This window comes from Triturus cristatus, chromosome 8 (genome assembly GCF_964204655.1).
Source record: "Triturus cristatus chromosome 8, aTriCri1.1, whole genome shotgun sequence".
In the NCBI taxonomy this organism is placed as follows: Eukaryota; Metazoa; Chordata; class Amphibia; order Caudata; family Salamandridae; genus Triturus; species Triturus cristatus.
In genome coordinates this window covers 462,626,028-462,641,877 of record NC_140591.1, presented here as the reverse complement: position 1 = coordinate 462,641,877, position 15,850 = coordinate 462,626,028, and the positions used below count along the sequence as shown (strand labels likewise).

Here is a 15,850-nt window from a genome sequence, read left to right as displayed (position 1 = left end):
GTACAAGCGCTAGTTATCCCCAGAGTGGAATACGGAAGTGTCACTCTTTGCGGCCTACCCAAAGCAACAACGGCACCACTAAGAGCCTCAATCAATGCCGCAGCGAGACTCATAACTGGTTCTAAAAGAAATTTCCACATCTCCCCGGACCTCAAATCCTTGAATTGGCTACCCCTGGAAGCCAGAATTCATTTGAAGATAGCGTGTATGACGCATAAAGCCATGCACCACAAAGCACCCAGCTATCTAGCACATAAGCTGACGATCTCTGGTGGGCTCAGATCTTCAAGAAGTGCGGAAAACCTATTACTAAAACCACAATGATTCAACAAGAAAAAAACATATAACCGAACCTTCTCAGGGATGACGCCCAGAATTTGGAATGCTTTACCACCCGAAACCAGACTTAACCCCTCTATTGCCTCCTTCAAAAAGGAAGTAAAATCGATTCTCAAGGCCAAATTCACCTGAGTACGGTCCAAAGATATTTCGCAAACTGTTATACCGTCGCTATTACCCTTACTATGACAAGGGACCATTTAAGCAATCTTGACATTCCATCTTCCTGTGTCCTGATGCAAGGGGTTAGCGTCTTGATGTACCTTACCACTTTGCTTTTTACAACATGTTTTGTATATATGCTTCAATTTGCCTTTTATTAATGTATAAAGAACTTTATTTACTGTAAAGCGCTCTGATACCCGCAAGGGTCTTGTACGCGCTCTATAAAACTTTCAAATAAATAAACTGAATGCTGTGTGCCTGTGTCGCAGTAGCCAGCGTTGATCTGAGGAACCTTCCGACCTCGCAGACCTCGCCCAAGGAGCTTCCACCGGCATGTGGTGGGCCCTCTTTCACATAATGCGGTAGAGAAAGGTGAACTGTGGGGCATATGTGCGTCGCACCGGCCACGGCAGTTTCTGAGTACCAGCAGGCTGAGAGCATCATTCACGCAACCACCTTCAATCACAAGGTCAACCTTGTGGTGGTGTAAGCTGCGCTGACCTGGCAGACACGTTCGCCATTCCGGAAGAGAACCACACCCAGAAAAACGTGCCTTTTATTCATACCCCTACGCTAGCCCTGCGTACGCCGAGCCAGCCCACTACGCTAAAGATTTTTTTGGGGGGGAGGGCACATACACGCTATGTTTTCGAAATCCTCCCTACTGACTGTACTATTATGGTTCCGTCCACTATCTACTTCACTCAATAGACCATCAGTGTATGTTCACATGTACATGTGTGTGCTCTGCATACTCAAGTCCGTCCGCAACATCCCCTCAACACTTTCCATTGTATACTTTTATAATCGAGAATCACTTGCCACCTTCGCACATACTTTCCTCCCATCTCTCCCCGCATTCTGCATTGTGTAACAGAGGTGCTATGCCATGTTTGCTTTGTGTACATGGCTAGCCACGGTTCTCACAGTACGTAGTGTCGTTGTGTCTGATAGGTGTACATGTTGTTTGTTATGTTGTATGCGATTATATAAGGTAGCGCGTTTATTCACGAGCAGTGGTTTCTCCCATCTACATATCGCTGTCTTAAAGAGCATACAGATGTTTTTCTCACAGGTGCAAACTGTGACCACAATGGCAGTCATTCATTACTATGCAATAATTTCCAACTGCACGACACTTCTAAGCTTACAGCCCCCAATCTTGCCTGCTTTCTTGAAAGGACGCCAACTCCCACAATCACACCGACACTCACACAGCTTTCTAACGGCAGTTATCTGCTTCTCAATAACATGCACTCCTACGGAATGTGAGGTGGCATACCGTATGTCCTTACTGTTTCAAACCGAGTAACTTCCTGTAGCAATGTCTATTCCCACACACACAAACTAACTCCCAAACTTCAACTTGGCCTTGAATCCCTACTTTGCAAACAGATTTCATTAAACTAACCAAACTAAAGCCCTTTTCTTCAGAACAGAAGTGTCCCTCACTTCTGCAAAAGAAATGTATCGCCTGCAGATAGCGCGAACTTCCAGTAAACTACAGTCCCTTTTAAATACGAACCTCCTATTACACTTTGTGAATTGTTACCCAATTTTCAACACATCTCACACTCAAGGTCTGGCACAATTTTTAAATACGATCTCCTCCGGCCTTCTCACAGCCTTTCAAACTGTTATTAGTATAATACCACACTTCATTCATTCGATCATCTCTGGAATAACAGGAACAGTGCCCATAATTCTCGCTCTCTTTGCAGCCATCCTACTACTATTTTTGCTTGTAAAAAAGGACTGCGCTCCCTGTGGTAACAAGCATCTCCGACAGAATACGCCTCTACGCGAAGCTACATCAATACCATGAAAAAAATGGAACTACTTTTCGGCTGCCTACCTCTATCTATTATCGGAGCTAGCTACAACATGACATTTATTTACACATATCCAATGTGCGTCCAACCATCTTTCTTTTGCAAAACTTGCCCATTCAACTGGCGAATGGATGTATGTCTTGCAAACACCCCAACAATCGCTCCCGATATCCAGCAGGTAATGGGGTATCTTGAAAACCATGAACTCGATTGTTCAGGCAGTAGAGCAATGGCGGATGCAACGCAAAAAGGTATCGTGGCGGAATGGGATTTCTGCGCAGCCGCGAAAGATCTACTGCAACGTACGACCTGACAACATCGTAGATTGCCTGCCAATTCAAATTGCCGCTCCAACATTCGAGGAACATTACTGTCCCTTCAAAGATATGAATTGGATCGCTTCCCTTTTCTCACACAATGGCAACAATGACCTCTTGGAACATTATCAAACTGGGGCGAATCGTCGCCCCAACCAAACGCACAGCTCAAATCGCCATTTAGGCTGTTATCCAATCCTATTGAGTTAATCCATATATTCCATTGAAATCCAATTGTGTAAACATTTTATGCAGCTTTTTCCATCGTTAACTTTTCCACACGTGGAGTGGATATGCCAATTTTCAAATTTTTCTCATGTTTTGGCTGGGCCATCCGAACCTCTACGTTGCACAAAACACGAAAGAAGCAATTTCGTCTCAGGCAGTGTTGTTTATTGTAAAACCCAATGCATTTCGGGCCACTGGGGCCCTTCGTCAGGGGTTGCTAAAATGACAAATACAATAACCAATGTTACCATAACACCTCTACCAACAATAATACTACGACATTAATGTGTAATCAAATTTTGAATGTTCCATGTGAATTAACATGCTTTACACCGCTTCTCACATTGTCAATAAACATTTCTACACTGGCGGGATTCTCAAACGTTACCTTACTTTTATCTCTACCACCCACCTTACTATCTGTATCCATAGTCTGTCTAGTCCCCAGTTGCTTCTGTAATCATTCCTTCATATGGCTTCTAATGTTTCAACAGTGCGTGTTTGCGCTGATTAACCTGCCAGATATCCAACCCTTTTATTGACATTACCCGCCAAGCCTATACGCGCAACAAACTCCCCCACTTGTGCACTCCAATTGCAAAACACTCCCACTATAAACCATGCTCCTTTCTCCCTTTCCTTCACTTATTACACTTGACTACTTTACTCACACTCACTGCATCCGGTATACAACTCCCCTCAACCAACCATTCATTTACACAACTGTATTCACTCCTATACCTACTCGCTCTCATCAAATTCCACTCATACACTATCAAACAACCCGACATACTGCATACCTTTTCAGGTTCACCCCACCTCACATGCCTGATCTCACTTTCACATCATTCTTCCCACCTATTAATTCAATCGTACCAAACGCGCTTCCCCTCAAACGATAAACACATTCACTCTCCAATTTCTCCAACCACTACTCCACGACATCATCATTAAAATATACTTTTACTCTTTTTCTTCGCTCTAACAACCATCCTCGCTCGGCTACATAATCAACATTACTCTGACGTTTGCGCCGCGTCTCATACCTGTTACTGCCATTACAGGACAACCGTCTTCATTGCTTGACTAACAGCTGTTAATACCCTCCCTGTTTCCACCCCTTATTTAAACACATACACTCATTCCTCATTGGTCTACTGACTTCTTGTTACCCGCCAAGCAGATTACGTGAAGCTACTTTTCCGTCACACGGACTGCATTACCCACAACCCAATGCAGTTGTGGGAACTTGCACTAAAATGTACTCATCACATGGTTCTAATGTACTAAAAAATGTTCGTAAGATGTATGACTGTAATCCATATATCATTTTATACTGATGAAGGTTTTCCAGTTCACATAACTCCAACACCGTCTTTAAAGACGAACCACGATAACTCGCCAGCCGTGTGGAAGTCGCACAATATTCATTGTTCCTCATTCAACTTTCAACTTTTTTATTCCGCGGGTGCAATCCCTATGTAGGGCAATAATTTCAAAATGATTCACAAGGATGGGGATGCACACCATCTTCTTACTTATCCATAGTTCACCGTGTTTAATCAGAGTGCGTGCAGTTTGGTTTGGTGCCATGCCCAACCAGCACCTGGGTAAACACATCATCAAACTGGGGCGAATCGTCGCCCCAACCAAACGCACAGCTCAAATCGCCATTTAGGCTGTTATCCAATCCTATTGAGTTAATCCATATATTCCATTGAAATCCAATTGTGTAAACATTTTATGCAGCTTTTTCCATCGTTAAAAAGCTGCATAAAATGTTTACACGTAATGTTGATTATGTAGCCGAGCGAGGATGGTTGTTAGAGCGAAGAAAAAGAGTAAAAGTATATTTTAATGATGATGTCGTGGAGTAGTGGTTGGAGAAATTGGAGAGTGAATGTGTTTATCGTTTGAGGGGAAGCGCGTTTGGTACGATTGAATTAATAGGTGGGAAGAATGATGTGAAAGTGAGATCAGGCATGTGAGGTGGGGTGAACCTGAAAAGGTATGCAGTATGTCGGGTTGTTTGATAGTGTATGAGTGGAATTTGATGAGAGCGAGTAGGTATAGGAGTGAATACAGTTGTGTAAATGAATGGTTGGTTGAGGGGAGTTGTATACCGGATGCAGTGAGTGTGAGTAAAGTAGTCAAGTGTAATAAGTGAAGGAAAGGGAGAAAGGAGCATGGTTTATAGTGGGAGTGTTTTGCAATTGGAGTGCACAAGTGGGGGAGTTTGTTGCGCGTATAGGCTTGGCGGGTAATGTCAATAAAAGGGTTGGATATCTGGCAGGTTAATCAGCGCAAACACGCACTGTTGAAACATTAGAAGCCATATGAAGGAATGATTACAGAAGCAACTGGGGACTAGACAGACTATGGATACAGATAGTAAGGTGGGTGGTAGAGATAAAAGTAAGGTAACGTTTGAGAATCCCGCCAGTGTAGAAATGTTTATTGACAATGTGAGAAGCGGTGTAAAGCATGTTAATTCACATGGAACATTCAAAATTTGATTACACATTAATGTCGTAGTATTATTGTTGGTAGAGGTGTTATGGTAACATTGGTTATTGTATTTGTCATTTTAGCAACCCCTGACGAAGGGCCCCAGTGGCCCGAAATGCATTGGGTTTTACAATAAACAACACTGCCTGTGACGAAATTGCTTCTTTCGTGTTTTGTGCAACGTAGAGGTTCGGATGGCCCAGCCAAAACATGAGAAAAATTTGAAAATTGGCATATCCACTCCACGTGTGGAAAAGTTAACGATGGAAAAAGCTGCATAAAATGTTTACACAATTGGATTTCAATGGAATATATGGATTAACTCAATAGGATTGGATAACAGCCTAAATGGCGATTTGAGCTGTGCGTTTGGTTGGGGCGACGATTCGCCCCAGTTTGATGATGTGTTTACCCAGGTGCTGGTTGGGCATGGCACCAAACCAAACTGCACGCACTCTGATTAAACACGGTGAACTATGGATAAGTAAGAAGATGGTGTGCATCCCCATCCTTGTGAATCTCTTGGAACATTAGGCATCTCAAGCTGCTGAAGAACTTCCGGACTGCAATCTCCAAGACTTGTAAGAAATTCACATTCTTCTTGGATTGATTTTTACCAACTTTTTTGACTTTTTCCTTTCAATTCTTTTAATACACTTCAATTGAACTATTTTCATATAATAACTTTTTAAGTATGCTCAGGCATTTGAATTCTGTTTTCATTATTGCCCCTTACGTCTCCAGTCTAACCAGGGATGGGTGATGTATGCCTATCCAAATACGCTATTTGCTTCCTAAATTAGCCTAAACCCGACATCCATTTTGAAACCATCTCTATTCTTTGTGCACACGTTTCTCTGCCTGCCTGTTATCCACGAAGCTGTTTCACACAAATTTACTCATCCTCAGCCTCTACTCACGAGCTGGCGATCAACATAAAAAAACACGACATTGTTTAGGAACTGGTTGGCACAGTGTGCTAATCGTATCCTACCTTTATTTTCATTATAGAATTGAGTCATTCATGTCTAATAGCTATTGTTTATGTCACATGGAACTGTTACATGTAATGTGGAATTCACTAATGTAGCAGCTTCAGATTTGAATATAACAGAATTGGTTGGAGTTTGCCTCAGCTCGGTGTCTTAGCTCTTTGCACAAGAATTATTTTTTGAAAGAGCTGAAGACAATAATGTATGGTTTGATGAGAAGGGTACCTAATGTGCTTCTCAGAAGCACAATTTTGTGTTTCTCCTCAAAGTTCCGATGTGACTAGAACTATTACCAATTCTGACACGCACCAGATTGAATCTACCGTACAAGAGATTGCTGACTGTTGATAATTTTGTGCTACAACAAAGGAGTACAAGGGTACCGAAGAAGTTTGATAATTACACTTTGCAATTTTTGTTTTTGTTTCTTTTCTTGAAGGATACATGTGCTAATCGTATCCTACCTTTATTTTCATTATAGAATTTCGAATCATTCAAGTGTAATAGGTATTGTTTATGTCACATGGAACTGTAACATGTAATGTGGAATTCACTGATGCAGGAGCTTACGTTTGAATACAGCAGAAGCGGTTGGAATTTGCCTCAACTGAATGCCTTATCTCTTGCACCAGTGGATCCATTTATGGCACTTAAAGAAAGACACTCTTTATATAACTTTCAGACTCCATCGCTTTATTACACACAGCCACTTTGTTAGACACACCTGATTTCACCATTTCTCTTCTGTGGCATTGCAACATTCTGCATTATATTCTTCACGATTATTTTTTTATTCCTCCTTCCTATTACACACACCCACTTTCTTAGACACACCTGATTTCACCGTTGCTCTTCTATGGCATTGCAACATTCTGCATTATATTCTTCAAGATTATTTCTTTATTCCTGCTTCCTAAAACACTGCATTCGATGCTTCAGAAAGTAGAGGTGAGTAGTTCGCTTCCCACTCCCTGTATCGTATAAACACATACTTACACCACTTACACAGGTATGCTAAAGCGGCCAGTATCCTACAGCGCCCACACACATCACTTTACAGCAATCAGCTCACGCTCACGGTTTCATCCCCGAGTCTTCAGACCAGTACCAGTGAGTAGTTTGCTTCCCACTCCCGCTATACTCTAAACGCATACCAACACCACCTGCACAGCTATCCTACAGCGGCCAGTATGCTACAGCGCCGAGATCACATCAGTTTATACCACTCAGTTCACGGTTTAGGCGCACGCTTTCATCCCCGAGTGTACCGGCACCTCACCTCAGCACCCTCTCACTCTCGGCAAAACAGCACTTTCACACCGGTAGGACTAAATACTTTGCTTCACACTCCCTGTATAGCACACCCTAAACACCCCACAGACGTTACAGTGCTCCTACCCTCCCCTTTCCTACTTTTTTTGCCCTTTTTCCCCCTTACTCGTTTCAACGGAATCACAAAATGGCGGGCAACACTTCCTAGTTGCAACCGCTCACACCGCTCACAGCCAATAAGCAGAACGCTCGTACTCGTAACACCTCAGCCAATCAGATGGCAGAATTCCCAAATATCGATATCTGTAAATTTCGATATTTCTCCAAAACTACTGAACGGATTTACATCAAATAAACAAAAGCTTGCTTTCTAGACCAAGACCCTTCTCTCTGCCAAATTTGGGGCAATTCCGTTCACCCGTTCGACCTGTAGCCTTGTCTAAAGTTTCCTATGGAAATTAACATGGAAAAAACACGTTTTGGGAACACCCTTTTTTCTCGGCCCCCCTTGACGAATCACCCCCAAACTTCCCACATAGGAGCTGATATGAACAAAGAATTTGTTTGGAAAATTTCATGAAGATTCATCAAACGAAGCCAAAGTTATAAGCTAAACAAAAAATGCTCTTGCTATGGAAACTTGGTCCTAACTAGAACTACATACTGGCAACCGCCAGTAGGTAATACATATATATATATATAGGGTTTTGCATGACATGCGTGGTAAAGGCATACATTCTTCTGCAAGGGTCCAGACATGCTACTTAAAAATAGCTTTTTTATAAAAGACAGAAAGTCCATGTTAAAAAAGAATACAGATGATCTGTATTCTTTTTTTTTTTCTTTTTAACATTGCCTTTCTGTCTTTCTTCATTTTTATCATCAGCCAGGGATTATTAAGACAGCTGCAGAACCCATCTAATAATAATTTCTTCGTATATGTGCCATAGACAAATAAGTAGAACTAGAAATTGGTATCAACCCTGAACACAGAAGGATTACATGGCAAATTCACTGACACAGGACTGTACACATCCACTGAGTTATAAGGCAAGCTAAACATCCGAAAAACACAAAATACCAATGTTTTCGTGGTTGTTGTAGTGATGCTGTTCACCCCCCCCCCCCCTCCCCAAGGATGACGTGAAGCTCTGTCAGGGTATGAACTTTAGGTTTATTCATATATCAAGAGAGCGCTGGGGACACCTCTGCACGTTAGGCTCTCCCCGCAGTACATGGCCACCGTCCCTCCCGGCATCCAATAGCCGTCACGTGGTGGAGTAACACTAGAGCGCTACACCACATATCTCCCCCCTTTTATAACACTTTAACAAGTACTGTGTCGAACTGGAATTTCCTGCTAAGATCCCGGGCACTGGGGTTAACTGACAGACAGACAGACAGACAGACAGACAGACAGACAGACAGACAGACACACACACCCCTCCCCCCCCCCCCCTAAACAACAAAAGAGGGGGAGGGGGAAGGCAGGGAAGGAGACAAGCACCCCGTACATTGAGATTACATGTCATATTCTCTGTATCTTTTGGGTAACACTACTGCTCTACCAGTGCGGGTGCGTGTAGTGGGTACTTGTGTCGTGCGTGTCTCCCTCGTGCTTGCTCTTGTTTCTCTTATACTCCCGTGCTGGTCAGTATTGGGAGCTGTGGAGGTTTTTGGTCTGGTGTCTGATTCTTGTACATTGTGGTCTTCTGGTGGTCTGAGTAGCCGTGTGTCCTCCTGACTCCTCTGCTCCTGTGCGTCTCCGCTTTCCTCTCCATTGCCTCTTATGGCGCCGCTTCTGTGAGTGTCTGTCTCTTGTTCGTACTCATTGTCCGACTCCCACCCGGTGTTTCTGGTGCTTGATGAGGCCTCTCTTTTGTCCTATCCTATCACTTTGTCGCACTTGGTCATTCTGTTGTGGGACCATACTTTGCCATCACTTAGTAAGGCAGAACGTGCGTATGTTTCTTTGACTTGCAGGGGTTCACTGAACTTGCTGTCGCCTTTTTTCCGTAATTGTGCCGCTTCACTCGGACCCACTCCCCTCTTTCCAACGCGACTTCTCGTACTCCATGCTTCTTGTTGTAGTGGTCCGTGTAAATTTTCTGGGCCTTCTCCAAGTTGCTGCGGACCAATGCTGGGGACCACTTGCTTTGAAGCGTCAGGTTCATCCATACTGCCTTGTCTCGTGTAAACGGGTCACGGCCTCGTAGGATCTTAAACGGGCTATATCCCGTCGACGTGGGCATAATGCGATAAGCCTATACAGTATGTCTAATTTCCGTTTCCCAATTTTTTCCTGCGCTGATGGCTGCTTGCACGGACCCCATGAGCACACTGTTGAACCGTTCTGCTTGGCCATTTCCAGCTGATGGTACACCGGGTATGTATGGTCGTGATGCCGTTCCGTTTCGTGAATGCTTTACATTTCTCAGATGTGAACTGGGGGCCGTTGTCTCACGTGATGACCTTCGGAATACCCTCTCTCAAGAATGTGGCCGTGAGGAAGGTCACAACCTTTTCGGTGTCAGCTGTTTCGCACAGTTCCACTTCTGGCCACTTGGAGTATCGATCCATCAACACGATGGCATATTTGGGTACACCCCACGAGTCGAGAATGGGACCCAGAATGTCAACCGACAATTCTTCCCATGGGCTGGTGAACTTCCCCAGGGGTGGTCGTCGCATGGTTTGTGTCTTGTCTGCGTTGCTGCACTGCGCGCAGGCCCTCACATGCTTCTCCACCTGGCTGTCAACAGCGGGCCACCAATAAGAGTTTTTGACTCGGTTCTTAGTTTTCACGATGCCTAAGTGGCCTTCGTGCAGGATCGTGAGTAGGCGGTCCACCAATTGTTGCGGAGGAATCACTTTGTCCCCCCGTAAGAGGAATATGGCATTCTCGCTGATGGATAGTTCCTCTCTTACTTCCAAGAATTTCCGGAGGTCGGTGTCCAAGTTTTTCTTCTCCGGCCACCCCTGCGTGACACACCTTTTTACGGTCTCAAGGTGGGGATCTACCTCATACGCTGCCTTCCATTCTTGCGCGCTTATGACCTCCTCCTGGTCATTGGTGAAGGCAATCGTGTACTCGTCCCATTCCGTTTTTGCGGGTGCCCCTTCCATTGCTGCCGATCTGCTGAGGTAGTCCGCCACTTTATTCTTGTTGCCCGGGATGTATTCCACGTCATAAACAAAGTCCAATAGCATGAGGGTCATTTTTGCAATGCGCGGAGTGGAACTGGCATGTCCACGAGAAGTAAGAACTTTGACAAGCGGCTTGTGGTCTGTCCTGAGCAGGTACTTGGAACCCCAGAGGAATTGACGGAATTTCTCCATCGCCCAGATGGCCGCCAACATTTCCTTTTCAATAACACTGAACTTTTCCTTATTGGGGGCGAGGGAGCGGGACGCGAAACTAATGGTGGTCATAGCGCCGTCTTCGGACCTTTGCGACAGGACGGCTCCCAGTCCTTTATCGCTGGCGTCCGTGGTGAGGATGGAGAGAGGAGAGTGGTCGAATCCGTGTAGGGGCACAGCGTCGCAGATGTCTGTTTTGATTTGGAGAAACTCCTCATTTGCGTCGTCCGACCATCGGAATGCATTCTTTTCTTTCAGAATCTGATGTAGATGGTGTGTCTTGGTGGCGAAGTGTTGCACAAATTTACTGTAGAACTCGGCTAGTCCGAGGAAGGAACGTACTTCTTCTTTGGTTCGGGGTGTGGGTGCTGACAGGATGGCCTCTACATTAGCTCTTTTGGGAGAGATGCCTTGGTCGCTTATTTCGTGACCCAAGTAGGTGACCGTGTGCAGGCCAAATTTGCACTTTTCCCACTCAGTTGTGAGGTCATAAAATCCGTAACACCGTAGAGAGTTTCTCGTCATGAACTTGTTGAGATTTCCCCATGATGAGGATGTCATCCTGGAAGTACTGCACACCTTTGATGTCTTTAAATAGTTTATGCATCAGTTTTTGAAATACGGCCGCGGCGGATGCCATGCCAAAAGCAATGCGTCGGAACCTGTAGCAGCCAAATGGCGTGATGAACGATGTGAGTTTCCTACACGAGGGGTGTAGTGAGATTTGGTGGTACGCCGCTGTGAGGTCAATTGCCGAGAACCATTTGATCCCCTTGGTCTGGGCCAACTTTTTGTTTATTTTGGGTAAGGGGAATTTGTCCACTATGATGTTTTTGTTGAGTTCTCTAATGTCAATTCACAGACGTACCTTACCATTAGGCTTGCGAGCGACAACCAAGGGCGCCAACCATTCTGCGCTCTCAATCGGCTCGATCACCCCGTTGTCTTCCAGTTGCTGTAGTTCCGTTTGTACCGCCTCCCTGCAGTTAAAAGGGATGCTCCTTACTTTGTGGCATACTGGGACGGCCCCTTCTTTGAGACAAATCCTCTGCGTGAATTTCTTGAGCTTGCCGATGGAGCCGCCAAAGACGGCTGGAAAATCTTCTTTCCACGATCTTCCTTCAAGAATCTGAGGGTTGTCGGTCATGAGTACTTGTGTGGTACCACCCGGGTTCAATTGAATCCCTATTGCCCCTTAGTCCTCCCACCCCAACACCGAGGGACCTGTTTCAGCTACATACAGTTTGCTCTCCGAGGTCCTTCCCTTAAACTCAAATTGAAGGGGGCGAAAGCCCACCATGGGGATTTTATCCCCCGTGAAGGTGACAGGGTGTACGTCTGTGGGTTACAGGTGAGTGCCTAAGGTGCGCACGAAGTCCCTCTCCCATATATGGCGCTGAACGGGGACCCTGAGTCTGCCACCATGGAAACCTGTATTCCCCCGATAGACAATACACAAGAGGGTTTCTTGGTGCTATAACAATCAATACCTAGAATTTGGTCATCTATGCAGAAAATGCAGTCATCCTCTGCCTCACCCTCCACCCATTCAGTGTCTGATTCTTGTAAAACCCATTTAACAGCAGCATTGCTAGGCTTACGCCTACACACTTTCGCAAAATGACCCACCACCCCACAAAAGGAGCATTTGACTCGCAATGCAGGACAGCGTCTGTCATTAGCCACATGCGCAGGACTGCTGCATCTATAGCAACAGTTCTTGTGGTCGCTGGAGGCAGTGTGGGGTCCCGCCTTGGGTGTGGGGTTCCTACTGTATTTTGCCCCTGCGTTGGGAGGAGGTATTCTCTCAAGGAGTTTTGCGTCAGTCACTCTGCACACTGTGGTCTTGCTGTCACAGTCTTTTTTCGCAGCAGCTGCGCACCGTTTGGACAGATCCGCTTTCTTGACCATGGCAATGATCTCGTTGAGTGGTGCATCCCCACTGACCCATAACTTCACCTGTATGTTGGTATTGACTGTGTGCATTATTATCTGGTCGCGTACCAGATCGTCGTGGAAGGGCCCAAATTTGCAAGTGACCGCCAACCGTTTCAGTGCAGCCACGTAATCTTCTACTGACTCGGTATCTTTCTGTTTCCTTTGGAAGAAATTGTAACGGTCTATGGCCGTGCAGACCACTGGCTGGTAGTGGCTGTCTAAATTTTCCAGAGCGTGGTGAAATACATCAGTGTCATTGGGGAGTCTAGTCTTTTTTACCATGTTCTCATACACTCTCAGGCCCTCCGGCCCCAGGTTGTGCAGCAGGATTTTATTCCTCCGTTTGCTGGAAAATTCCTCTTCCCCTTCGTCCTCTAGGGCAGGCAAATAATTAGGAAAATACCCTTTCCAGTCCTCACACTTCATGGCTGGTTCTCCCGGTTTTGGCAGGAAGGGAACCAGGTTTGTGAGGGAAAAGGTTTGCGCACACATGCTGACTGGGCGGTGGAACCGAGAACTGCTTGGTGTAGACCAGTGAAAGCTGGACAGCAGCGAGCTGAGTGGATGGTCAGTAGCAGCTTGGAGCACTTAGTAGTCAACTGTGGGCGCCTGACCCCTGAGAGAAGGACCGGGGTAGGCGTGGCGGGGACACACTACACCTCGACTCCCACGGTGCACGTGAGGTAACTTGAGAGAAGCACTGCCAGGCCGCAAGCCGGGGTGATCCCTGTGGGCGTTCGGGTGCAGTCTAGTGCTCGGAGCAGGGCTGTTGGGGCAGCTGGAGGCTTGCAAAGTGAGGGGCAACGCTGGAGTAGTGTCCCTGTGGGAGGGCGCTGCTGGGAATGGCGAGCAAGCACTGCAGGCACTTACTTCGAAGGCGCTGGTCGTCCGGGGCTGTATGTGCCGGTAACTGGATCCTGGCAGCAATGCGCAGCTCCAGGCTGGATTGCGGTATTCTTCCCGCTTCAGGGCAGCACTGCCAAACGCCTGCTTTCTGGCGATGTGTGCATGTGGGGGTGCCGAATCACAGGTGGGGGGCCTCGTTTGCTCCCCACGTCCCTCTGCCGGCCTCTCTCTCTATGTTGTTGAAATTGCGCACGAAGCGCGGGAAGCCGATGTCCTGTGCTAACGCTGGGGTCGCCAGTTTGTAGCGATACTGTTTCCCCCCCACAAGGATGACGTGAAGCTCTGTCAGGGTATGAACTTTAGGTTTATTCATATATCAGAGAGAGCGCCGGGGTCACCTCTGCACGTTGGGCTCTCCGCACAGTACATGGCCGCCGTCCCTCCCGGCATGCAATAGCCGTCACGTGGTGGAGTAACACTAGAGCGTTACACCACAGCTGTGCACTTGTTTTTTCAGGTTTTGAAAGCCCAAGGAAAAAAAAAAAAGATACTGTGGCTCTCCCATGTCGCAATATAATTGAGGATGCGGCCTAACGGCTAGAGCGGTCGACCTTGCAGCTGGGAATTGTGTTCCAGTTTCTGCAGGGATGCTCAACACCCTGTGATTCTGGGCAGATCACATTCTCCATTGCCTAACAAAATGAATGTGTCAGTCTATAACGCAACGGATGCTCATGTAAAACGCGTGGATAACTTCGGGTCAATTTCGATATATATATATATATATTTTTTTTTTATTAGCGTAGTATGGATTTTGGGGATGAGTAGTCATGCTTTTCTAATGGCAAGCACTAGAAAGTAAATTATAAAACATTTGAAGGAGGAGCTAGTGAAGAAATACGTATGGAATCGTAAAGGAAATTATTTGGATTGAATTTAAAAGGAAAAAACAGAGCCCTTTTCCAAGACTTTATTTGCTATTAAAAATGATGTCATTTTTGTCGAAAGTGAGTTGAATAATGTATTGTAAATAATGATCTACGAAATAAACCCCTCTCCCTGTGTATTGGAATCAGGCAACCTTGTCCTGGAGTACCTTCAATTGCTGACCACAGCTCTTCGACGCCTGCCACAATGCTACATGAACGAGGCAAGGGCCAGGAAGCGCAGCAGGGAATGCATTTAAACTCGGTGCAGTCCATAGCGTGCTTTGTGTTACGAGAGAAAATGTGAGCACGCATAATATTTTAACCAATGTGTTCAAAAAGTGTTGGCATGCGAGAACTGAAAAGCAGGGAGTGTCCGGGACATTTGGTCACTCTAGTGCAGAACCCGCCTCCTGCGCGCCCCGCACACCTCTAGCTCTTACCATGCAGTTGAAGTGGGCCGCCAACTCGTCGTCGGGGGTCTTGTACAGCACGCCGCTAACCGGGGTCTGCTCGCGCTGGTGGCAAAAGCCGCAGGCGCCCTTTATTTTTTCCTTTGCCGGACGAGGGGCCATGGTGCTAACTCAGAAACACGGCTGACAGAGGTTGGTCTGTGGCCAGGTACTGCAAAAATACTATGCGGGATCCGAGTCTGACACCTCAGTGCGCACCCATCTGCGCTGTGAGTCAGCTATTTCTGTCAAAATCTCCCAAGTGTTAGGCTGCAGGCATAGTTTCGTTTCCAAGGCAGAAACCAGCTGCGCGGGAGAGGGAGCCACGCCCCCAGCCAAACCCAGTCCGTGAGATTTAGGTTTCGGTTTTGAAGTAGGCGGGATGACGCCGCGGCGCGTTCGCATCTGTCCCACAGAGGGCGGTGTGCATCGTGGTACTGTTAGCTGACTGGGCTTACGAACGCCACTTCACTTGCTGCTTTAGAGTTGCATATAATGCCAATGACAATCCCGATTCTTGAAGTAAAAAAATGGCTTTATTTTGTCTGTCTCCCGCTGGCATTACCTCGCCCTCAATACTGACTACACGTCAATGGGAGAAATACATTCTCCCGATTATTATTTTTTATAAATCTTCAACTTTCCCCCTCTGAAATGTTGGCATGTTTTCATTCG

At 46.1% G+C, this 15,850-nt stretch overlaps 1 protein-coding gene across 5 annotated transcripts in view; it reads right to left on the bottom strand.

Annotated features, from left to right (window-relative positions):
* PHF11 (PHD finger protein 11) overlaps nucleotides 1-15,496 on the bottom strand; it is a 438,587-nt gene extending 423,091 nt beyond the window's left edge. For 3 of the 5 annotated variants that reach the window (XM_085621912.1, XM_085621913.1, XM_085621914.1), the window contains exon 1: nucleotides 15,167-15,492. In XM_085621912.1, coding sequence (XP_085478038.1) covers nucleotides 15,167-15,298 — 132 coding nt within the window. In that variant the 5' untranslated portion in view covers nucleotides 15,299-15,492. Of the gene's footprint in view, nucleotides 1-15,166 lie in introns of all 5 variants that reach the window. The other 2 variants (XM_085621915.1, XM_085621916.1) reach the window with 2 other exon arrangements.
* Nucleotides 15,497-15,850: the final 354 nt, after the last annotated feature.